This window comes from Magnolia sinica, chromosome 4 (assembly GCF_029962835.1).
Source record: "Magnolia sinica isolate HGM2019 chromosome 4, MsV1, whole genome shotgun sequence".
Classification (NCBI taxonomy): domain Eukaryota; kingdom Viridiplantae; phylum Streptophyta; class Magnoliopsida; order Magnoliales; family Magnoliaceae; genus Magnolia; species Magnolia sinica.
This window is the reverse complement of record NC_080576.1, coordinates 26,081,577-26,107,881: the sequence shown is the minus strand read 5'-3', so window position 1 is coordinate 26,107,881 and position 26,305 is coordinate 26,081,577. Positions and strand designations below refer to the sequence as shown.

General features: G+C 40.8%; 1 protein-coding gene across 2 annotated transcripts; it reads left to right on the top strand.

The window, feature by feature from the left end:
* The first annotated feature begins 5,504 nt into the window (after positions 1-5,504).
* Positions 5,505-25,685, top strand: LOC131242850 (uncharacterized). Of its 2 annotated transcripts, XM_058241765.1 has the most exons (7): positions 5,507-5,775; positions 5,860-5,940; positions 6,048-6,171; positions 7,317-7,610; positions 13,846-13,911; positions 25,079-25,159; positions 25,283-25,685. In XM_058241765.1, exons 1-7 carry the CDS (start codon positions 5,591-5,593, stop codon positions 25,304-25,306), a joined length of 855 nt encoding a protein of 284 aa, XP_058097748.1. In that variant the 5' UTR covers positions 5,507-5,590; the 3' UTR covers positions 25,307-25,685. The 2 variants fall into 2 exon arrangements, with proteins under 2 accessions (XP_058097749.1, XP_058097748.1); XM_058241766.1 differs by lacking the exon at positions 13,846-13,911 and having other exon boundaries at positions 5,505-5,775.
* Positions 25,686-26,305: the final 620 nt, after the last annotated feature.

Here is a 26,305-nt window from a genome sequence, read left to right as displayed (position 1 = left end):
GAAGTGTGATCTGACAGCCGGTGTACTGACACGCTAACCAAAAACAATAAAAAAAAAAAAAAAAAAAGGATAAACAAATGATAGGCCTTACATGTACAAACTCCATGTACAATAGAGGAGTTCCATATTTGTCCCTGAAAGGAACTTGGTCTCATACTCAAAATTCAATTCATTAATTATGAGCTGAAGAGAAGAAAATTACTCAGGCAGAGCGTGATGGATGGTGCAAAAGGCACATAGACATTGCATGCATGTCGCACGAGCAATTCAAATTGAAGTCTCCAAATTATGGGTCCTTGGTGTTGGTTTTAATGAAGAGATCAGTGTTTCAAATAACGGCCGTAGCGTAGCATGGCCGTAGCGCTACGTAGCGTCCCAAATAGCGTAAATTTCCTGTGGTGCACGCTACAAGAGTCGTAGCGTACGCTACAGCTACGTAGTGTCCGTAGCGTAAGCTACAATGTATTTTTTTACTATTTTATTTTATTTTATTTATTTTTTTTTTGCGTTTTCTTTGTTTTTGATGTGGAGAAATGTGACACTTGTATTGTACTTGATACTTTTAACCTATGGAGTTTTTATTTTTTTTCATAATTGTGACTTGTGGTTTTAATTAGACATTATTAATTAAAGTAGTTTGCTTAGGAAGTTGTTGATGTGATATTTATTTAATTTGGCTTATATATGTGGATTGGCTTTTGATAATGATTACTAATGACTTTTTTGAACATGCTTATAATTGATAAAATGAATCATCTTTTAGGCATTTTTATATTTTTTTCCTTTTTTATTCACTATTTATTATATTTGTCCTATTTTTAAATTAAAAAATAGAAATATCTTGTAGCTTACACTGCACGCTAGGTATTTATGCTACATGCTATAGAGGGCTGAGCGCTACACATCACGCTACTGCTATTTAAAACACTGGAAGAGATTAAGCAAAAAATTCTAGTATAATAAACAAGAAATAATTGAGTATTTTGGAGAGCTGAGGTATGTTACATTCATTATCTTAAAGACAAATTTGTTCCCATAAGGAAAAAACTTGATGCATTGGGTTTATCAATTCTACCTGTGAGATACAATGACTTTCTTCCATAAATGATGGCTTTGATCAAGTGCACATGCAATCTCAGCCAGTCAAATTGAAGCCTGTTCACATTGATTTGCTTAAAGGGAAGTTGCCGAGAGAAAGCCGTAGGAAAACTAAAGAGAAGGAGAGGAGATGATTTCCTTTTTCAGGTGCCATGAGAATAAGAAAGGACAAGCCTATATAGAGAAGAAAAAAAAATTGTAATTGTTGGGGCTTGAGTTGCATTGATAATTTGTCAATGCATGTTGGCTCAATTAATATTGTGTCAATGTATAGTAGGGCTCTCAATGGGTCGGATCTAAATTGGATCCAGTTGGATACGGCTCCAAGTCCGAAAAGCTGTAGTCGGATTTGAATTAGGATCCGAATTCAGATTTAACTTGGATCCAAAAGGTGATATCCATATCCGATCCACTTATAAAAGCTAAATCCATTTTCGATTCAAAAATCCATATAACCATTGAATTCAAGTTGGATTTGGGTCCAAATCCACGACATCACAAATCAAAAAAATATATAAGATAATATATTTAATTTAGCAACAAAATGGTGCAATTTGAATATTTTAAAATTGAATCATGCAAGAGTATTGAAGCATGAAGAGCAGTAGTCAAACAACCACATAGAACTCACTATTGTGGAAGTCGAGACGACTGATGGCTTGAAGCATGCAATAGTGGGGATTCGATCGGATTTCACTAATACATCCGGATCCGACCCAAATACGATTCGGATTTATTTTTGTGAATACGAATCCAATCCATTTAATTAATCGAACCTATTTTAAGATGCAACTCTGCATTATATAAGTTCAAAGCAAATCAGATCTCAAATCTGACCCGCTCTATTGAGAGCCCCAGTGTATGGAGGCTTTCTACCTATAGGCATATGCACATGAACCACATACATGACTACACTTATGCAGAGAAAAACAAAACAAGCTGAATCAAAGACACCATACTACACACCACCACCCTGCATCGCAGTGCGCGCGAAGTTGGCCCCATGACATATCCTTAAATTCCAATACACATATTAAGTAAATGATTCTCACATAAAGTCTTAGATTTCACCTCTCTAATGTGGGACTAAACTAAATGTAATTAAGCAGGTGGGCTTAACAGAAGATAAAACCTTTTTTTTTTCTTGAAATTTTAAATCCTTATTTTTTCTTTTTATTATAACACTTAGTTTCCATGTACCATGAACCAAAAAAAAAAAAAGGAAACTTATATTTTGATTATTTGACCATCTTGCTAAAGGATGATGATTATGATGACTACGGCCTATAATCACATGAAGTGTCACTGTGACATTGGAGAACTGGGCTTCAATTTTATAAAGTTACAAACAGAAATACTCTTGCTCAGGTGGTAGACTCTCAGGAGTTTCAACACCCGGTCAAGGGTTCGAGTATCCATAGGTGGTGAAATTCCACCAGCGTGAGTGTGTGGGGTGTGTGTTGTAAAAAAAAAGTCCATTCACACGAGAGATTGAAGTGGTGATCATTCATCCAGGGTCAGTGATCATGCATGGTGCAAAAATTAGGGTGGACTTTTGATTGGGTGGGCCACACACTTGCAAGAAGATAAGAAGATGGACAATGATGTAATAATTTACTGAGGCCTTTCCTGGTACAAGTTCTAAAATAAGCTTACTTCTGCAAGGGTTACGAGTAGGGGTTATGGTGTTTGGATGCCATCCAACGTGTCTAGCAAGCTCAGTCGGGTTGAGTTGGCATTGAGTCGGATTGAGAGATGAGGAAGGAAGAGATTGAGAGAGTTGAGAGGAGAGAGAGGAGGAGGAGGAGGAGGAGGAGGGTGATGGTGGTGGGTGGTTGCCAGGCTTGGAAGAGGAAGAGGAGGAGGGTGAGGGAGGGAGAGAGAGAGAGAGGCCGGGCTTGGAAGATGAGGCGGATGAGGGAGGGAGAGAGAGATTTTGAGATCGAGTCAAGGTAGGGTTAGAAAATTGGGTTTCAGATCGAGTTAGATCTAACTAGATCGAGTTTCAGGTCGAGTTACTAGGTAACTCGAACTCGACTTGGTTTGAGTTCGGATTGGGCAAAGCCTATTTGGTTCGGACCGATTCACTCATTCGGTTCGGGTCGAGTTGTATCTAAATGAGTCGAACGAGTTGAGTTAGCCAGATCGAGTCGTCCAATGCCCACGTCTAATTACATTGGCATGGTTTTTTTAGGCACATGGGGCTCACTTAATGTGGAGGGTGGATGGTATATAGACATGGCCTGACATAGCCAATGGTGCAAAAGCAGGTGAGTAAGGTGAATAATTTAAACAGGCATACAAATAACTTTTTACACTTAAGATCTGGCTTGGACTAATATTTCAAGGGTATTTTTCTCAAGAGCGATGAGATGCCACCGTTGGGCTAACAGTGATGTGCCTTAAATCCACACCGTCTAACCATTTTAAAAGCTCATTCTAGGGCATGATCCAAAAAGTGAAGCAGATCCAAATCTTAATTGGACCCTACCGCAAGAAACAATAGTGAATGAATCCCCACCATTAAAAATTTCATGGGCCTGACTGGAATGTTTATTTGCCATTCAACCCGTTGATAAGGTCACAAAGATCTGAATGAAGAGACCATACAAATATCAGCTTGATTTAAAACTTTTGTGGCCCACGAGAAGTTTTTAATGGTTGATTACCACGGTTTCCTGTTTATTGTTCACCTTAGATTTGGATCTGCTTCTTTTTTTCAACCATTCCCTAAAATGGGCTTTCAATACAGATGGACGGCATGGATGTGGTCACATATATCACGGTAGGCACCACAGTCGGTGTCCCACCCACCTTGGTGGATCCAGGGTAGAGGTGGGCACGGGATGACCCGATCTGGCTAACTCGACTCGTCCAATTCAGTCCGATCCGACTCGACCCGACCCGAATCGAATGGGTGGGTCGGTCCAAACTGAGTAAGCTTCACCCAATCCGAACTCAAACCAAGTCAAGTTCGAGTTACCCAGTAACTCGACCCGAAACTCGATCCGGTTAGACTCGACTTGATCCGAAACCTGACTTGACTCGAACCTGAGACTTAATCCGGTTAGACCTAACTCGATCCGAAACTTGACTCTCTAACCCTACCCGCCGCACCCTACCCCGACTCGATCCCAAAATCTCTCTCTCCCTCCCTCATCCTCCTATTCCAAGCTCGACAACCACCACCCACCATCACCCTCCTCCTCCTCCTCCTCCTCTCTCTCTCTCTCCTCTCCACTCCAACCCTCCCTCCCTCATTTCTCAATCCGACTCGGTGCCAACTCAACCCGATTGGGTACTTCTGACTGGATTAGACTCGGTTTGGATTAGTCCAGGCCAGACTGAACTCGGATCGAGTCAAGCATGCTAGACTCGGTATGGAATTAGATCAAGGTCGGGTCAGGCCTATTTCAAAACCGGATCAAGTTGAATCAAACCTAACTCGGTCTGACTCGACTTGATGCCCGGCTCTAATCCAGGGTCTCACCCAATCGGCTCCCTTTTTCAAAAAAATAAAAATAAAAATCAAATATGATGCATGTTGGGACCCGCTTAGCGAATGTCCTAGCTTTCACATACTGACAGTCGCTACTGGATGGTGCTACGTGGCCCCAGCACGATGTGTGTTATCCATGCCATTCATCCATTTCCCCCATGATGTATGTGTTTTATCCATGCCATTCATCCATTTCCCAGCTCATTTTAGGGCATGAGCCCCAAAACAAGGTAGATCAAAATCTTAGGTGGACCACACCATGCGAAAAATAGTGGTGATTGAATGCCTACCATTGAAAACTTATCGCGAGGTCACAAAAGTTTTACAAGTTGATGTTTTTGTTTTCCATTGATCTTAATCTTTGCTACCTTGTCAATATATTGGATGGCAAATAAACATTACAGTGGCCATACGAACTTTTGAATGTGGGGTTCAGTCACAACTGTTTTCTTGTGGTGTGGTCCACCTGAGATTTGGATCTGTTTCATTTTTGGTTCACGCCTTAAAATGAGTTGGCAAAATGGATTGATGAGTGGATAAAACACATGTTTCGTTATGGGGCCCACAAAACACTGTCCAGTAGCGACCTGGCTAGTGGCAGTGTGAATAGGCAATCCGAGTTACACACGTGGGTGGCCAGGCCAGGCTTGGGCCAGCATAATCATACGGGCCTGTTTATTTTTTCTTGTCATTGCCCAGGGCCGAGCGTGGACATAGGTTTTACTTCTTCATACTTGGCTCGGGCCTGTTTGTATTCGCTCGTCACGGACCTGGGCCGGATCGGGTATAGGATTTGAATCTCCCACAGTGGGCTGGCCTGTATAGCCGTCGGCCCGAGCCCAGACCGGCCCGCTGACAGTAGCAGTTTACCGTCCATGTCCAACGCGGCAACGCACACACGCCCTTCTTGCTTCGTGCTTCTGCGAGAGAGAGAGAGAGGCAAAAGGGTCTTCTTTTGGGAAAGCTAGGGTTAGGGTTAGGGTTCAGAAGGGGATGAGGTTGAAGAAGAAGAAGAATCAGAGGAAGAGCGTGAGGTTCTACAGGGCATGCTTCGGTTTCAGAGAGCCTTTCAAGATTCTATGCGACGGTACTTTCATCCACCATCTCCTCCGTCATTCCATCCCTCTCTCTCAGCTCTCCAAGCTCCTCTCTTCTTCTACCAAGGTCTTTGTCACCAAGTACGCTTCCCTCTCTCTCTCTCTCTCTCTCTCTCTCTCTCTCTCTCTCTCTCTGCAACAATTACATCATCTCGTTATCTACAGATGCATCGTCGGAGAGCTGCGAAGCCTTGGAGATTCCCATTCGGATTCTGTTAAGACCGCTTGCACTCTCCTCACTGCTAGGTCTCTCTCTCTCTCTCTGTGGGTTTGGTATTATTGAGAATTTAGGGGTTGGTTTCTGGAATTTACTACAATTGAGTGGGTGTTGTTGTCCTGATGCGATGTTTCAGGTGTGACCATGAGCGGAGGAGGAAAAGCGCTGCAAGCTGCATTGAGTCTGTTATTGGTGGGAACAACTCCGAGCACTTCTTTGTTGCTACTCAAGACACTGATCTTCGTATGAAGCTTAAAGAGGTTTGACTTTAAGCTCTCGTGTAACTGCCGATCATTATTTAATCAGTTTCAAAACCTTGATGTGATTGTGCGGAGGAAATGATAGTGTACAACGCTTTGCTAGAATCACCCATATCTCCATTCTGACTGGTTTGGGGTTGGAGCCCATCCCACATTGATTAGAACCCAAGGTTTGAAATGGGTGTTTTATGTAACGTATTGGTCACTACCGATACCGTTAGATGTTGCCCCATATTGCCTCATATCAGACTGTTACAGGCCGATACTGGCCCGATGCACCCATATTGTTCATTGACGATACTGGTTCATACATATCGGGTGATACGTACTGGTTTCGGATGATACTTCAAACCTTGTTAGAACCACTTGTTTGGTAGGAAGCACCAAGGATGGGGCACATTACAGAAAGGCACTCATCAGACAATCCTACACAACCAATTGTTGGCCTTGAAATGGAAAGTTACCAAATGAAATATAGCTAATGGTCCACATTGTGCACCAGTCGGATGGCTGGGTTGGTTGATGGAGGATGGTTTGGGTCCATCACCCATCCAATGTGGGGTGCAACAGACAGAGTGGTCTTCTTGTCTTTTCCGTAATATATAGTCAGTAGGATGAAATAGCTTGCTTGAGGATTGAATTCTAATTTATTATTTTAGTTGATGCTTCATGGTTCTTTCTTTAGTTTCTAATCAAATATTTGTTGAGCTCTGAGAATTGGACTGAATTTAAGGTTTGTGTTGGGATCTTTGGATACGTTACTGAGTTGAATTGTGCTAATTAGGTCAATAGACAGGAAGTTACCAAATTGCAGTCACACCCCTTTCAAGTCCATGTTGAAATTATCACAATAGCAATTTTAATCCAAGTCCCCTCAATTTGAATAGCGGGGAAGTTAGCTACATTTCACCATTTCCTCTATAGTCTCTATTAAATCAATTATCACAATTCAACTGACTAATTCATCCAATTTCTCAAACGAAGAAGAAGAATAAGAAGAAAGGAAAAAAAGTAGACAGAATGATTCATTGAAATGAAGCCTACTTTTTCCTATTTTCTTCGCACTGTTTGTGGTGTGTTTATTTTTTTATAGTTATGGATCATTTATTGAATTCTGATTTTATGCGTCTGTTCCCCACATACAGATACCAGGTGTCCCCGTGATATATGGTCTGAAAAATTCCTTGTTCCTTGAACCACCATCTGACCGCCAACGCCAATTTGTTACATCTACTGAAGAGGAACGTTTGCATATTAGCGAGCCGGAATATAATATGTTAAAAAAGAGGGTGGGAATCCAAGTTACAACAGAGTCAAGTGATTCAGGTGAAAGTTTTGAGAATGAAACTGTCATAAAACAGGCTGTGACAAAGACCAACAATACAGGAAGGATGCTGGGTGTGGCAGATACATGTAAATTTAAAAGAAAGAAAGCAAAGGTTTGAATTTATGATCATTATTCTGTTAACCTTCGATAAGAATCATTGGTGAAACAGGAGGCAAAAAGCTAACCCCAAATAGCCAGGGCAAGGCTATGATGATGAGTCCTTTTGGATTATTTTTTAAAAGCATACCCGATTTTTTTCTTCCATGCCTTCTAAAAAGGACAACAGATCATCATAATCTGACAAAACGACTGCAAAACCAACACGATTCTTGCTGGATTTTGAACTGCATCTGCATCTGGTGCTTTGTAAGTTTCAATCTGCATTTGCAATGATTTTTAGGCTGATGTGATCTCTATGACATTTTTAAGTGAGTTTTTTTGCATTGTCCACCTTACATCTCAGTAGATCTAAAAAAATATATGCTTTTATGAATAAGTACTAAATAAAATTACCACCATCTTTGATAAAAAATTAAAAATGAAATAAATAAAGGTACCACCATCATTTTTTTCTTAGATGACCACATTCACTTTATCCACAATTAATTCATGTCATGATTGGCCCCATTTTGTCTGGTTACCCACGCATTGCAGTAGTATTTCATGTGAATCTGTAGGTAAAAGTTTTGATGCATCATTAAATTGTGATTTTTAGCTTGAATTGTGGTCCTTGCAGCAGGGACCCAAGGGATGGAATCTTTATTTTGTTCATACGAGTGTCCCACTAGGAATCGGTGACACATTTGTATTATGGTCTTAGCACTCATGGTAAAAGTGGAGATTGTTTCTTTCTAATTACTGATTGGTATGCTATCTTTGGTCCTGATCCTCTTCCCCATTTTGTTAGAGCAAGATGCTGGTAGGAACTTGGGGTCTCATCTCCCTTACCAAGTCATCCTCATGCATTATTTTTTCTACAAGCTTCATTTACAAACAGTCCCTCATGTTTGATTTCATCTTCGTTTACTCCAGGGATCTTCATGATTTGTGACTTACAACGAGTGATCGTAGTATTGGTATCATTACATGTATTGCTGGCTGGGGATACGGAAAACATGTTTCAATATTGCTGATATTATCGCTGATACCCGGAAATGTATCGCTGACTTAGGGAAACATTGGAAAAATAATGGAATTTCTCAATAAAACTTCAGGAGATGCTAAAATAAACATATTTGCATATTTAGGAATCAAATAATTGAAAAAAGACGCATACAAAATTAGTTTTCTTTTAATGGGGGTTTAAAAGCATGTAATGCTGACTTAGGGAATTGGAGAAATATGGGGGAAATGGTGGAATTTTTCAATGATACTTTAGGAGATGCTCAAATACACATCCACATATTTAAGAATCAAATAATAGTGAAAAAGAAGCATATTTGTATATTTTGGAATCAAATAATAAACTTTAATGGGGCCTAAAGGCATGTATCCTTTACTTAGGGAAACACTAGAAAAATGGTGGATCCATCCATCCATCCAACAATCCATCCAATCATGCATGCACTTACATACATACAAACACACATGCATGATCCATCCATCCAACCATACATGGATGCATACATACATACGTACGATGACAAATACATATACACACATGCACAATCCATCCACTCATGCATACATATGTACATGCATACATCCATACATCCATTCTTCCATTCATTCATACATATATGCACACACATACAAACATGAATTTCATCATACAACCATGCACCCATAAAAAAATTTGATGGATGGATGGATTTTTTTAATAAACAGACTTTTGTTGATATCAATGCATTGGCGATATTATAGAAATATCCCCAATACAAGCAACCCCTAGAATTTACATAGTCAAAAATATTGGTGACACATTGGCGATATCGATACATTAGTGATACCTGGCAATACTCTGCTGATACCTGTAATTTCTGATACTACCAGTGTTATCAGTATCGCCTAGCTAGAGGTACTGATAATATCAGGGTACTTGGAACAATGCTCATAACTGAGAATATTTGTTGAGTGGTAGGCCTTGTGGTAAAGTCAAACATGTCAGCTGTGCTTTTATTGGCCTGGTTCTTAGAGAGTTCTAACCAATTTGAGTATCAAGTAGATGCTCTCATGTGATTGGCATATGTGTCTTTTTTTTTTTTTTTTTGTTCGCTTGTTAGTACACCCCACTGTCAGTTCACACTTCACTGTTAGCCACCCCCGCTAGGGAATCAATGCCAAGACCTCAGTTGAAACGAGGTATCTTTCACTCTGTCTACCACTTGAGCTATGGATCAAGGTGTAAACAAGTGTCCATGTCTTTAGAATGAAACAAGTGTAAACAACATATAGCGAGAAGGGGGTGACGAGCCTATAGTAATTATTATTATTTTGGTTGGCAAGCCTCTGATTATTTTTCTTTAAGCTTTAATATAGCTGCATCATTAAAAAATTTCTCTCTCTCTCTCTCTCTCTCTCTCTCTCTCTCCCCTTCTCTCTCTTATGTAGCCTTTATCTCTTTCTAATGCAAACCCCAGAAGGGGATTCAAATATGTCAAAGAAAAGAAGAAAGAGATTGTGGGAAATAACCCAACAATCCTCTAGCCAAATACTAGAGATTGCGCTAAGTCCTTCCAAACCTTCTACCCAATAGAACCAAAGAAGAAACCCGAAAACTGAATTTTTATTCCATAATCAACTTCATAGCACAGCCTTAAATAGACTTAAATCAAGTAGAGAAACACTAATAATAGAAAGTGGCCAACTGCCTCAAAACCTGTAAAATATAGGTCCTCTGTAAATGGGCCATAAATCACTCAAACGGCTTCAAAATCATATGATCTTGGGCTCTTTTGAAAGCATACTCAATAGACTATCAAACGTGACCAATTGTGTGTCATTCCAACATCATTTAGTGCCCCAAAAAGTGGTCCACCAAGAAAGTGATGAAAATACAAAAGATAATTTATTAACTAAATGATGACTCTATCGCCCTAAAGACTAAATAAATAAATAAACTCTATGAACTTGATGACCATATGATTGATCCCATGAGCCCCATAGTGCAAGTTGATCAGTGATCCCATCCAATTGATCATAACTGTTAATTTGGTCCATTTCATCAATCAAGACAATTTGAACAATTGGATTAGGTAGATCTTAGATCAACCAACTTATGTGGCCATGTGGTTGCATCACTTTCTCTCTCAAGTTGCTACTACCATGTGTTCACCTGCTGTACTTTGTACCATCAACACTTGGTGGAACTGTGTTTCTGGCCGTTGTGACCTAGATGAGATTCCAATTATGAAAAAAAAAAAAAAATCCAAAATTGGCTCCCTAAGCCTGATATCCTTACATGCCTGCACCACTTTCAATTCTCGCTTCCTCTTGAGGTTTCAGTTTCTCGCATGTGAAATTCTCCACTGCCTAGAAAATTGGACCAAACCCATCTCTAAACTATTGGAATCAACCTAATGTACTTGTTTAATAGTTTCCTTGTGCTTTGCTCTCTTCAACCAGCCTTCTTCTAATGGAATCCAAAGCCATTTTGCGGTCACTGTCAGGGTATTCAATATTGGTAATGGTGGCCATAACAGCCAACTTGACCATTATGATACTGTAACGGTAAATTTTTTTTAGAGGAAGAGAATGTATCATCCCCATGTAGGATCGTTATGGGCCTTTTTTTTCACAATGGGCATTACGGCCACATATACGTAACCCTTTTTTAATCACATGGTCACCATCCAGCAGAATAATGCTGTATTTTCCGGAGATAGACACAGCCCGACAGTTCCAGTGTTGGCCATATGTATATGCATGTTTATCTATATTATAAAGGAAAGCACCATTCCTTTTCCTGGCTTGCGGTACTTAAGGATCTTTGCACAAGATACACCGCCTGGTTTGACCCTTTGGTGATGAAGGTATTGAAAATCATGCGAACCTGATAACTGATATTACTCTTTATGAAATTTGAGAAAAAGCAAGCGGGAATTGCGTTAACTTTGCTTTTAACATCAAACACAACATGATGCATCCGGGACTCTACAAGAGCAATCAAGGATGCATCTATTCTGTTTGACCTGGCCGATTGAGGATCTGGCCAGCAAATTGTAAATCAGGCTATCCAATGGTCTTAATCAAAGATCAATAAGATCGAACCTGCCAATTCTCATTTCTAGACCATTTATCTGTATGGATTGTAGATAGGGACCTCATCAACGATCCAAATTGGTCTGATTGATTATAAGGATCAGATCTATGGTCTGATGGCGGACTGGGACCTAATTTATGGTTAGGATTGATCTGCGGTGGCCGCAGGATCAATCTGATGGTCTGCATTGAACCACATTTTGTATGATTGCCGGTTGAGGCTCGGATTGACATCTGCATTGAACCACATTTCCTTTGACTTGAGAAAAAAAGATGATCCATAATGATGACTGGGTGAACGTGGGGGGCCCACAAGTCTAACTGTGCACTTTTAAGGGCCTTATAAATAAACTGTGTCAAGAAATAAGAGGCTTTGTATAGCCCTAAAAACCCTTATGGTTGGTGTTTTATGTCTGTCTAAAAACAAGAACTGACGTGTTTGATGGTTTTTAATATTTAATCTGACCAATACAGTCACTTTTACATGTATCAGTTTCCTCCTGGTTGTCTCACAATGTGATGCTACACTGGGCACACCTGACGCACTATGAGTACAACATTTCTCTGAGTGAATGTGAGGTATTCAGGTCCTTTAAGGGACTGTTTTGATTGAGGGTAAACTAGTGGAATACAAGGAAAGCAAAATTGTGACATAAGCGGAAAACTGACATCAGTGCTAGGGGAAGCAAACCCTTTGCACTTGGTCCTTTTGTTAAAGGAAAATCCTGGAAAATGCTTTTCCTTGGCTATTGAAAGTGTTTGGGTTGTATCCCACAAAGGAATATTATAAAGTTGGGAGTTTGTTCAAATTCTCTGGTCGTGTGGGAATTCAAGACTCTTCCTTTGTGGAGGCTGCCGCTGCCTTCCGTAGGCATGTAAGTTAATCATAGAATACTTGCTTTGGCTGGCAACTATAGAAGGTGATTAATGCAGGGGCATTTTCACACCGGGCTTGAGTGGGGTGGCCTGTGGAATGCAAGGGCACACTTGGGGCGGGCAGCCCGTGTGAGGCGGAGCCCATATGATGTGGGGCCCACAAAGGGGGTTCAGCCGAGGTCCTAACCCATGGGATGTGGGACAGGCTATGAGAAAGGGATTGATTCGCCATGCTCTATCAGTTCGAGCTTTTAGAGCAAGTGGTTAATTGTTCTTCATCAATGATTCAAGCTGCACTATCTTGTGGTCTATCTTCGAAATGGCCATTGGAGAACTATAGGGATGATCGACGAAGTATGGACATATGTAGAGGCCTCTGTATCTCCTTAGATGGGGAAGACATGAAGCATTGATTCTCTAGCCAAGGAAAGTGCTTCTCACCAGGAGTTGGTTATTTGTGATAATAGGAATGCCATGTGGGGTTGATTCTTAGAACCTTGTGTTCTAAGTTTGTTTTTCTACGTCGTGCTCATGGCCCTAGCGCTGTGCTGCTTTGTTGAATCTTTATTTTTCGGTTTCCTTTTTAATAAAAAATTATCTTTAAAAAAACTCTACAAAGGGAAATCTCTTTTCCATCCAATTTTGCCATTTAAAACCTCACATCAGAGGCAAACACTTTTCCCACCATTGGACTTTTTGAAAAAAAGGTTTTACTCCCATGTTGAGATGGGAAAAGCATCAGCAGACGGTTTGCTGCAGCATCCTCGCTTCCTAAGTAAGTGCAAATGTTTTGTCAACATAAACTAAATGCTTCCCATAGTTACCCTGAATCCAAGCAGGTCCTAAATTTGCAATTATTAAGGTAAAAAAGAGAATCATTTTGAAATAAAGGTCATTCTTGTTGTAGATTTCTTTACTGTGTAGTGTTTGCTGTCATTCTGATTAGGCATGTATAAATGATGATGTGACATCGGTGAGATTAGTTCAAATTGGATTTTTTAAGATTGCACCATTGCTGCTAGTTGTGAATGTCAATGTTTTGAAAGATGGCTTTTGAAATGCACCCATCATATTACTTACTAGAAATTGAATTTTTTTAAGATTGCACTATTGCTGCTAGTTATGAATGTCAATGTTTTGAAAAGAAGGCTTTTGAAATGCACCCATCATATTACCTATTAGTTGCATTCTCTGGGAATATTGGAGACCATTCAATGGTTGTTGTTGTTTTCATTGATCAGTTATAGGCAAGCTTCCTCTGAACTTTGCAGGGCCCAAACCCACTTTCATGCAAGAAGAAGAAGAAAAGTCCTGAGGATTCACGTGCTGAAAATATCGTGAGTCTATAACAAACTATCTGTATGGTTATTGAAATTGTATGTTCACACCCACACACCCATGACCCATCCCACGGGGTGGTAGTGACAAGTAACAATATTGTGCTCTTTGGGGTTTGCATGTTATAGTAGGCTTTGACTGCATGCATGTCCTATTGGTAACCATTTTTTTGTGGGTTCTCTCCTATTTTGTGTTGCCAACTACTCAATGTTGTCAAATCTCTTAAGCAATCTTTAGCGATCCCATGTGTGATCGCATATCGCATAAGCGATCGCGAAAAAAAAAAAGAAGAAGAAGAAGAAAAAATGGGAAATAATCTGACTTTTTTTTTTTTCCAAAAAAACTTTGACCACTTCAAATTGGTTTTGTTTATTTATTTCGATTTGCAATCTAATTTGTGTACTACCTAAGCTAGAATAACTAATAAGCTAATAAACCATTAACCACAAAATGTAAAAACTAAAAATTAACAACTCAACAACTTATTAATAAAAAATTAATAATTTTATTGATAAACAAAATCCCCAAACTACTAATCTACTATATACATTGTTCCCTCTCCCATGGTGGCACATCACCACCACCATCATCATCGTCATCATCTTCTTTAATGTTCACTTCTTCTGTTTCTTCATCATACGTCCACACAAGTTGCTCATCAACGTCTAATGATTGAGCATCTTTTTCTTGTACTTCTACAATCTCAATATCTTCCTGTCCATGACTACTAGTAGAGTTGGGCATTTCATACCCGAACCGGTGGATCCGGCCCGATCAGACCCGATCCGACCCAATTCGAACAGAACCAATGGTTAGGATCGGGTAGCATAATCCAAATTCGAATTCTTTTCGGGTCGAATCCAGATAAGCCCTGTTCCGAACCGACCCGATCCGATTGGATCCGATTCGGACCGACCTGATCCGGACCGTGTATATATATATACATACTTTTACGGCCTGGGTTTTACGTTCGGTGCCAAAAAATCCCGCCCAATCCTGTCAACTCTATCTCTCTATCTCTCTCTATTTCTCTATATCTGCGATTCTCTCTCCATATCTGGCTCTCTATTTCTGTTGAAGAAGAAGGCAAGAAGAAGGTTTTGGCTAAAATGAGGTTGGATGGATTGTGTCAGGCAAACGCAACAAATGCCATTAATGGCATCGCCCCACCTCCCATCTCGGGCAGCTCATGGGCACTGCTCCCCAAAGAGAGAGTAGAGAGAGTAGATGAGAGAGATTGCATGGAGATATAGCAGGTGGAGTTCGTTTTTTCTCTGTCGCGACTTAGCAGGTGAAGCGAGATTTGGGATGAGAGCCCAAAAGAGAGCGGTTGGATTTCTCTGCTGGAGAGAGATATACACGATGTATGTTTTATATCTAAATCGTCCATCCATTTGGTTAGCTCATTTTAAGGCTTTGGATATGCATCAATTTTAGGTTCAACCACTAAAATGATATGAAAAAAAGAATGGACGGCGTGGATAAATCACATGCATTCAGGGTGGGCCCCAATAGAGTTTACTCCGTATAATATGACGATTCGCCGGTGTAACACACAACGCTTTATAGCTAGCTGGAATCGGATTGCGTACTGAGTTACTCAGTACGCTCTTATCATACTGAGTAAACTTTGTTGGGCCCACCGTGAATGCATGTAGTTTATCCATGCCGTCCATCTGTTTTTCCAAATCATTTTAGGGGTTGAGACCAAAATTTAAATATATCAAAAGCTCAAGTGGACCATACCACGGGAAACAGTGGAAGTATTGATTTCCACCATTGAAACATTCCTAAGGCCCACTGTGGTGTTTATTTGTCATCCAACCAGTTAATGAGATCATAAAGACATGGATGAAGGGAAAAAATAAATATAAGGTTGATCTAAAACTTCTATGGGCCCTAAGAACTTTTCAATGGTAGATGGTCAATTCACACTTTTTCATGCGGTGTGTTGCTTTTTTGATATCATTCATTTTTGGGCTGAACTCTTAAAATTATCTGGTAAAATGGATAGACGGAGCGGATGAAATGCATGAATGACAGTAGGGCCCACAGGGTTTACTCAGCGTATTGAGTTACTCAGTACGCAATCCGCTTCCATAGCTAGCTATAGCTAGCTGTAGGTATGTGTCATGACAAGACGGACGCAGATTTCCTGCAAAAGGAAGTTGCTGCGCTGGGAACCCACGTGGGACCCACTACAATGTTTGTGCAAAATCCTCTCCGTCCATACATTTTGTGAGTTCATTTCAGTACATGAGGCTAAAAATGAACTGTATCCAATGCGCTAGTGGGCCGAAAAGGTGATAATTGAACGACCACAGTTGAAATATTCGTGGGGCCACGGACGTTTTGAATCATGCTAATATTTGTTTTTTCAGTTCATCCCAGTAGGAATGACATTATTAACGGTATGGATGTCATGTAAACATCACCGTCGAACCCAGGGAGGTTTCAACGGTAGGAATTTACCTAACCACCTTTTCCTTTAATACGGCCCACTTAAGTCTTGGATCTTGTTCACTTTTGGTCTCATGTTCTACAATGATCTCAAAAAACGGATGAACGGAGTGGATTCCTGAAAAACATCACGGTGGGCCCCACCTACGATCCCAGCACAAGAACTTTATGCGAAAGGCTTCCGCAGGAAATCCGCATCCCTGCTAGCGTGCAGTGCACGTAAATACAGGCCAGCTGTACTCTCGAGCTCCGAGTTGTACGAACGGCTCAAATGAGATTTGCATTACATGGGCCCCACAATGATGTATTTATTATATCCATACCGTTTATCCATTTTTTGTGATCATGTTAAAGCATTTGGAGAAAAAATGAATCATATCTAAAGCTCAATGGACCACACCGAGAATAGCAGCGAGGATAATGATTTTCACCTTTGAAAAATTCTATTCTTACCCAATCCGATCCGACTCGGTTTCCTCGACCGAGTCGGACTCGGTTCGGGTCAGGCCAAGCACGTAACGGATCTGTTCGGGTAAGGTGTTCCGGACTCGGTCCCGGATCGGATTGGATTCGGATCAGTCCAAGTAGCTTTCGGACCCAACCGAGTTGGACCAAATCTGATCCGACTCGGTCCGATGCCCAGCTCTAACTACTAGTAGCCCTTGTGATATTTCTTGCCCCTTTTCTCCACCTTTGAGAACCTTTCGGCAGGTGCTAATCCATAAGTGGCGTCTTTGACCATGTAAGGGTCTCGCCGGCAAAGACTAGATCTTATGTCTCCACAAGTCACTCACCATCTGCCTCCAAATCATCTTGCCCTTTTTCTCCACCTTTGAGAACCTTTCGCCAGGTGCTAATCTATAAGCGGCGTCTTTGATCGTGTAAGGGTCTCGCCGGCGAAGACTAGAATCCATGCTTTTCTCGCCTAGTTTGGAATCTTTCTCGCAGCTTCTGGTTATACTGGATGAAGACTAGGTCATTGAGTTTCTTTTGTTCGTAGGAATTTGCATTACATCTAGAAATTTTAATTAAAAGTGAATTATAAGTTGTAAAACTTATTGACTCGAATGTACTACAATTGCGCTCGCAACTGCTCATAGAACACTTAAGGCCAAGAATTCTCATGGCCAGCTTTTGTAGTGCCGAATCCCTCCTAGTCGGGTCAACTCCATACATTGACCACTAGTTAGCTGTGCAAATAAGTTTAAGTTAGACACCTTTTCACTTGAGACTTCTTACATTGTAAGTTGTAACTTCGTAGAAGTGCATACTTGGCAATTTCATACTTGTATACCTAATAACAATGTCTCTTGACCAAATCCCTACGCTCTTCATGTAGAAGTCCAGCTCCCGAGAAATTCTATCATGTTTTTCTTTTTTTGGAACCATTCTTTCCAAATGTTAAGAAATCTGCCATATGCATCGCCGATGTCATGGCAGACAAAGAATACGCCCAAATTAAGGATGCAAGCAGCTGAATACAATGGGAATGGTATTTGGTTGCCCCATTTAGCATCTATAATATCTAGGATGGACTGGTAATCACGTTTTTTATAGTTCAAGTGTTCCGTGATTTTGTTTCTGGCCCTCTCCATCTCATCGTAGATATAGCCCACGGGTAGTTTTTCATCACCATCTACCAATCGCAACACACTAAGCAAGGGTTCTAATGATTTTAAGGCATTCACCACTTGATTCCAAAATGATTGTGAATGACTAACTTTTCTTTGGCCTTCTTTGACCATGGTCCATTATTCCAATCGGCCGACATTACAAAGGTCTTAAGTTTAACTTTCTTTGAATTTAACCTTTGTAATGTTAAGAAAGCTATTGCGAATTTGGTCACGGCTAGACAGAGCAAATGACACACCCAAGGTGGCTTCTCATGTGATAGAGAAAGAGACCATGCTTGTATAGAAAAACCGTGATTCTCCCAGTCCTAGTAATTATCTTAAGATACAACTTACCTACATTTTTGAATATTAGATCAACATAATGTGTCGCGCGCATGGTGTCCAAAATAAATGTTGCCTCTTCTCCATACGCTAACTACACATATAATACAATTATACAATTGCAATTTACAATAAAACAAAGTAATGTTGAATATTGGGTGACTCTTGAATGTTTACTTGTCACTTGAGTCTTGACTCTTGAGCAAGGTATTCTGTAACGGTAATGGTGGACGAAACGACATGTAACTTACATAAGTTACAGGCAGTGTTCGAAATATCGGTATTGCACAATGTATCGCACCCTTGGAATACAGATACGTATCGGTTATCGCACGGGATATATCGTTTGTATCGCATAGTTTATCGCACTTGTTAAGAAACATGGGGAAACATTGGAAAAATGGTTGAATTTTTTAATGAAACTTTGGGGATTGTTAAAAAAGCCCTTAATACACACTTTTAAATCATAAAGTTTCAAAAAAGAAGTGTACATAATAAATTTCCTTTGTATAAGGTCCCAAGCTGTGCGCTGTCCGATTGAACTAAGACAACTATATTCAGTATCAACCCCGTTCATCCGTTTTTCCATATCATTTCAGGACATTATCTAAAAAATAAAACAGATCCAATAATTAGGTAGACCATACCATAGGAAACAATGGTGATTGACCATTAGTGGGCCACAAAAGTTTTGGTTCAGGCTAATAATAGTTTTTTCTCTTCATTCAAACCATAAATTTATCTGGTAAAATGGATGGACGGAGTGGATAAAATACATGAATTATAGTTGGCCCACAAAGTTTACAAAGTACACTGCTCACTAGGGGATCCACTTCCCACCACACTGGGGGTGGGGTGCTGCTACCAAGTTCCTTCGCTCAAAACCTATGTGGGGTCCACTATGATGTTTGTAAGAAATCCACCTCGTCCATTCATTTTTTGAGATCATTTTAGCACTTGAGAGCAAAAATGAGCAGAATCCAAGACTAAAGTGGGCCGCACTAAAGGAAAAGGTGGGTAGGGAAATTCCTACTGTTGAAACCTCCCTGGGTTGTAGGGCCCACGATAATGTTTATTTTCTATCCAATCTTTTGATAAGGTACAAAGAACTGAATGAAGAGGAAAAATAAATATCATATTGATCCAAAACTTAGTGACCCTCAAAAGGGTTTCAATGGTAAACGTTCAATCTACCACTGCTGTTTGTGGTGTGGTCCGATTGATCTTTGGATCTGTCTTATTTTTCGGCTCAAGCCTTACAAAGAGCTCGCAAATGGACGAACGGCCTAGATATAACACATACCTCATCGGGACCCACGAACTTGGTGACGTCAACACAATCGTGGTGCGCCGTGCGCGCGTACTCGATTACAATAAAAAAGGGGCGGGATTAGTGAGTAGCAAGACTCGCTCGAATTGATGTCACCAAGTTCCGTGGACCCCACCATGATGTATGTTTTGTATCCACACCGTCCATCCATTTGGAGAGAACGTTTAATGCCATGAGCCTAAGAATGACTAAGATTCAAAGCTCCAATGGACCCCACCACAGAAAGCAGTAGAGAGAGAGTGACGCCCACCATTAAAAACTTTTGAGGGCCACAAAAGTTTTCGATTAAGCTGATATATATATTTTTCCCTTTTATAATGTTTTTTTTAAAAACTTATTAACGGGTTGGATCTCAAATAAACATCACGGTGGACCTTAGGAAGGTTTCAACGGTGGATGTCACTTTCTCCACTGTTTTCTGTAGTGGGGTCCATTACAGATTTTTATCTGCCTCGTTATTTGACTCATGTCTTAAAATGATATCTCCAAATGGATGGACCGTGTGGATATAACACATTCATCATGGTGGGACCCACGTAACTTGGTGACGTCGCTTCAGTAGTGATCTCGCTACTCAACCTGTCAGTAGCTAATCCGCGTCCAAATAAAAGGCTCGAATGACCTTTTTTTAAGCAGAGAGGGTTCCGGAAGCCGGAACCCTAAAATTTCTCCCAAATCTCATCGTATTGGCGAGGATGTCTCCGGATTTCTCTCCAAAATCGGAGATTTTATTTGCGGTAACCAAGGAATGACGCTTCAATTTGAATGGCCCACCAAATGGAAGCTTCCGATCATGGCGATCTCTTCTACAAGTACCGAAATCCACCCTCTAATTTTTTTTCTCGATTTTTTCGGATGATGACGTCGATGTCCAACAATAATGGAGAGGAAATCGCGTGATATCGTCAAAATATCGTGCGATATCGACGATACATCGGCCGATATCTGGATTTTGGGTTTTTTGGTATCTTCCGAGGGTTAACGCGAGTGCATCGTCTCGCAGGGGTGCGATAACGATAATATCGGCCAATATATTAGCCGATAGTATCGATATTTCGAATACTGGAGACAACAAGGATCAAAAGTGTCTGAACTCATCAAGTGGGCAACACATGTATGAAAATGGGCAGTCCAGAAAAATTGCCTACAGTCCACATTTGAAAAATAAAATTGAAAAACTCGTTTCTGCCCTGTAACAGACAATTACGGGGCTATTGTGGCCTCTACAGGGGGCATAACTAACGGGCCGTTAATGGCAGTTACAGGGCATAATGGTTGTTATGGATGTTACAACCCCATAATGTGTAACGGTTGCCACTGTTACCTTTACATAACGGCCTTTACAACACATCATGCTCTGGAGTTGACTTGTCATATGAATCTCTTGAGTCGTGAGAATGCTAATGAAAGAAATAGATCATACAAGTTAGAACTTAAGAGTAGAGATTGGAAATAGATGCTAATGAAAGAAAGATTGAGAAGAGGAATCGACAGCCATTCTGAACACGATTCAGAAGTTAGACTTTCTTCTTCTTTTTTTCTTCTTTTTGAGAGATAACTGAAGCTTTATTAGAACAAAAGAAAGAAACAAAATATAAAGGATAGCTAATCCGCTGAGAGAGCAGATCGACTAGAACCCAAGAAAGAAAAATTACAACTCTGGATATGAGAAATGGAAGAACTCCAATCTGCCAGGAAGGAAATCACCCTGAGCACAATATTCTCCATTGGGTTGGATATACCATTGAAACATCTTGCGTTCCTTTCTTCCCACACTGCCCACCAAACTGCTAAGAGGGAAATTCTCCAGAGGATAGATCTTTGCTTTGCCGGATGGCTTCCCAATTTTATTCTATTGGAAGTTTTGGGAGGTTGTAAAGATGGATGTTATAGATTTTATTAACGAATTTTATGTTTCAGGTTCTCCATCCTCGAAGTTGGGTGCCACTTTTATTGCCTTGATCCCAAAGAAGGAAGGTGCAGAAAGCTTATCGGACTATCAACCTATAAGTCTTCTTGGTGAGCCGTCTAAATTCTTGCCAAGATTCTAGCATCGAGATTCAAGGAAGCAATTGGGGGAGTTATTTCAAAGTCCTAGGGAGCAATTATAGCGGGAAGGCAAATTGCAGATAGCGTGTTGGTGGCAAATGAAAGCATTGATGCCTGCCATAGGAGAAAGGGGTGGTGTGCAAGTTGGACGTCCAAAAGGCGTATGACCATGTAGATTGGGATTTCCTTGATTATATGATTCCTAAGTTGGGATGTGGAGAAAGATGGCAGGCTTTGGTTCGTGTGTATGTAGCTCTGGTGAAGTTCTTGGTTTTGGTTAATGGCTCGCCAAACGAATACTTTTCCTCCTCCAGAGGTCTGCAACAGGGAGATCCTTTATCCCCTTAACTTGTTTGTGGTGGTGATGGAAGTGTTGAGCAGGATGATTGATAAAGGGGTGAAGGAGAAGTTGATTAGGGGTTTTTGCTATAAATTGCTCTGATTTTCAATTGTCTCACCTTCAGTATGCGGATGATACGCTTTTACTTTGCAAGGCCGACGAAGACTTAGTGGAGAATATGCACTTGATCATTGTATGTTTTGAAGTAGTGTTGGGCCTCAGAATAAATATTGCAAAGAGTGAACTATTTAGTGTGGGTCTAAGGAGGAAGTGGTGTCGCATGCAAGTCTATTCGGATGCAAGGCAAGATCTTTTCCGTCTACTTATCTTGGGCTCCCCTTGTGCATAGGCAGGCCCCCTAAAGGGATATGGGATAAGGTAACAGAGAGGTTTGTCAAGAGGTTGTTGCAATGGCAGACTAGAACCTTATCATTAGGGGGGAAGGATCACGTTCATAAAGGCAACAATGTCAAATCTACCGGTCCATTTCATGTTGTTGTTTAGCTGTCCAAAATCAGTGGTGGATAGATTGGAGAAAATTAGGAGAGATTTTCTATGGAAGAGAGCGGAAGAAAAACACAAGTTTCATCTTATGAAGTGGGAGGAGGTCTTTAAGCCACGAGAACTAGGTGACGCGGGCTTCAGAAATTTGGCTACAATTAATGATGCTTTGATAAGGAAAATGGGTGTGGAGATTCAGGGTAAAGAAGAACTCCTTATGGAGAGAAGTGGTGGGAAGGAAGTATGGGGTGGAAGAAGGGGGTTGGCAGACTCGGTCCTCATCTCTGTATAGGGCTTCCTCGGTGTGGAAAGTGGTTGCCCGGTTGAGGAACGATATGTGGGAAGGTGTTGGTTTCTCCTTGGGGGATGGACTGAAAATCAAGTTTTGGGAAGATATTTGGGTAGAGGACCAAAAATTGGGGGGATGCTTTTCCAAGGTTGGCTCCGGTTGCTTTGGGGGAGGCAACGCTAGTGGCGAAGTGCTTCTCAATGCTAGGGGATGTTTGCTTTTGGTCCCCGCCATGTAGAAGGAATTTATATGATGAAGAGGTCGACGAGCTAGTGGCTTTGCCGGCCTTGCTTGATAAGGTCAGGCTGGTGCTATCAGAAGCGGACTCGTTGGTGTGGCGCAAAGATAGATCCGGGAAATTTTCGGTAAGATCCTTCTACAAACTCTTGGAGGGAGGGAATACAAGTAGTGGGATAAGTCCGTCTGCCCAAGTGTGGCATTATTGTGGGCCTTCGAAGGTGGCGGCTTTTGCTTGGTTAGTTGGGCGCAACAAGGTTTTGATGGTTGATAACCTCAGGAAAAGAAATATGGTTCTCCCAAATGTCTGTGTGATGTGCTTTCAGAATGAGGAAACTATGGACCATCTTTTTATTCATTGCGCCTTTGCGAGTCAAGTGTGGCATAGGTTCTACAACCTCTTTGGCATAATGTGGGCCTCGCCTATATCAATCGGTCAATTCTTCTTTATGTGGCATGAAGGGGTGACCGGGAATGTGGGTCGAAAGGTTTGGCGGCTTGTGTTGTTGGCGGGTATATTATCATTGACAAATGTTCATCTCCACATCATCATGGAAAAATTTCTTTGCCATAGCATAAAATACGAGTAATGTTGCAACTGCAAGCAACCCATTTCTTCCTCCATTTCCCCTGGATCTTTTAAACCGAAGCTGCAAAAGGCAGCTGTTTTTGTAATGCTTGATTTTGGTCTCTTTTTCTAGAGACGTTGACCCTTTTCAGTTGAGATGGGACTAAATGTCCAGGAGACTTCAAGTTCAGGCCTATTAGGTTGATTATGGATCCATACAATATTTTGGCTAAAATCCTTACTTTGAGGTCCCACATAGTGTTGTTTGTTAATGTAATCTCAAAAGGCCCAAGGTGCATTTGTTTTTGGAAGGCGAATTCTAGATGGAGCATTGATAGCATTTGTCGACTCTTGATATAGGGAGGGCATAAAAGGAATATCTGTAAGCTTAATATGGAGAAAGCTTACGATCATGTGGATTTGAAATTCTTAGACTATATGCTTTCTAGATTGTGATGCAATGTGAAGTGCAGGATGTAGATCTAGTAGTGTATCATTTCTGCTAGGTTCTCAATGTTGATGAACGGTTTGCCCAAAAGGCTTCAAAAGGCTTGTAGCAAACTGAGGCATTGTCCAATTCTCATTTGTGGTGGCGGCGGAGGCGCTCAACCATATGCTAGAAAAAAGAGGCTTCAGTAGGTCTTATTAATGGGTTCAAAGTGGAAAATGCACCTTTCCAAGTCTTCCATCTTCAGTTCGCAGATGATATGCCCCTTTTCAAGTCTTATTAAAAAGTGTTCAGTCTTTTATTTCTTTTATAAGAAAGAAGTGCTACCCAATTAGAGATGCTTCCACAAAAAGTGGGGAGTGAATGTTTGCTTCAAACATTTCCCTTGTAACTGTTTTCCATCTTTGAGCATGCATTGATCCTTTGATAAAATGCTGCTGAAAATCAGATTCTTGTGAGTGATGTATCAAAGCCACTTTCTGCTTGATCACAATTAGTACTGTTTGAGTGTTGGTATTGTGATTGTTACGAGTTTAATTCACTGTGCGTTTGGCTTTTCTTGAACAAATTCCTTGATCCTATGTCAGTTCTTTCTCTTGTTTCTCCAAATTGTCTATAAAAAAGGGGCCTGAACTCACAGAAGAGGAAATCCAAAGGCCCCAAGTGAGCTGATCTCTGCTTCCAAGTCCCTCCCCTCCGATGGGCGCAGAAATGATTTTAAAATTTCCACATTCATCTGTTCTGGTACCCCCACCTTGGAACTGTCAGTAGTTACATGATGCAATGGTGTTTCTATGCTTTTCAAATTTTATGAATTTGTTGTGAGATTCCAGTTTGTGTGTGTGTTAACATGAAATGAGATAAACAGCCTCACCCCTCATTTCATATTTCGGCCCTCTTTGTTTGTGCATGCACTTATCTGCAACCAAGTTTATTTCAGACATGCATTACTCCACTGCAAATTGTTTGATATGTATGTGTGGATGCAGGATGGTGAGGTCAGCAGTGCCTCCAAGAGAAAGAGGAACAGGAAAAGGAAGAAGGGTCAGATGGAGAGAAAACTTGCAGAGATCATTGCCGAGTAATACCACGGCAGTTTTAAGACCTACATACACATTCTTGTCTTCGGTAGGATGATGGGATGGAACATTTTTGCCAACAATGTGAGTTTTTTTTTTCCATCTTTTCAGTAGGTGAAGTTGGTTGAGGCAGGCTGAAATTATCACAAGGTTAATTGCACAGGCTTGGGAGATGTTGGCCATGGCTTTTAAATCATGGAAGTTAGCGGTCAGAAGATGTTTGTTAGACTTGGTTTTTAAGAGCCAATTCCTAGGCCAGTTGTGCTTCTTTTTTTCTTTTTTTTTCTTCTGCTGTAGTTCCCTTCCTGACCATGTTTAGGTTTGCATTCTGGAAACTTTCAAGACAAACTGATGGCTGTCTGCATCAGATGAACGCATGGAACAGGCCTTATCTATGCACCCGAAAATATAAATTATTCTATTCTTCTGAAGATATGGAGGCTGCAAATGTACATTTTAGTCTAAACTATCAGTAATCTTTTATTGAGCTGACGGATGATCTTCTAGAGTTCCAGTATGATGCTATCTTACACACTTTTTTCCTGCCTGATTGATTTGTTGTTGAATTGTCCACCGTGATCTCATGCCATGGTGTTTCTCACCAGAAATTATTAACAATAAAATGGATTGGCCCGTTGCTGTGAACTCTGGAGAAGGGAAATGCCATTTTAGATATTTGATTCACGAGTACAGTGAGCAGCCTTGCACATGTTCATGCTCATGTCTCACCTATGTGAAATCTGGACCATTCATCAGATGGGGCAGAACATTTAAAAGGCCATGATCCAGAAAAAAGCTAGTCCATCAGATGGGACAGGTGCACACGTAATGCAGACAGCAGGTCTTTTCTCTACATGTGCAGGCTACTTGATGAGTAGACCCCACTTGATGGAAGGCATAGATCTCGTGGATGCACTGAGTTGGGTGTGCCATGTATTAGAAGGGTATCCATTTAGTGAGAAACTTTTAAAGCCCGTTTGGTAACCTTCCAAGTTAGGTCCAGGATGAGCTATTTTGGATTGGTTTGGGAATCCAGGCGCAGATATGCTGCTATGGCAGCTATTTGTCAAAAGTGTGGATGGATAGACAAAGTACAGACATGTTGTCACAGGGTGCTTTTAAGATGTAAGCACACTT

Excerpts from the sequence above, each read along its gene's own strand:
- LOC131242850 (XM_058241765.1), top strand. The coding sequence starts at position 5,591 with ATGAGGTTGAAGAAGAAGAAGAATCAGAGGAAGAGCGTGAGGTTCTAC. Across the intron at positions 7,611-13,845 it reads TTAAAAGAAAGAAAGCAAAG|GGCCCAAACCCACTTTCATG; the intron begins GTTTGAATTTAT and ends TGAACTTTGCAG. Across the intron at positions 13,912-25,078 it reads ATTCACGTGCTGAAAATATC|GATGGTGAGGTCAGCAGTGC; the intron begins GTGAGTCTATAA and ends GTGTGGATGCAG.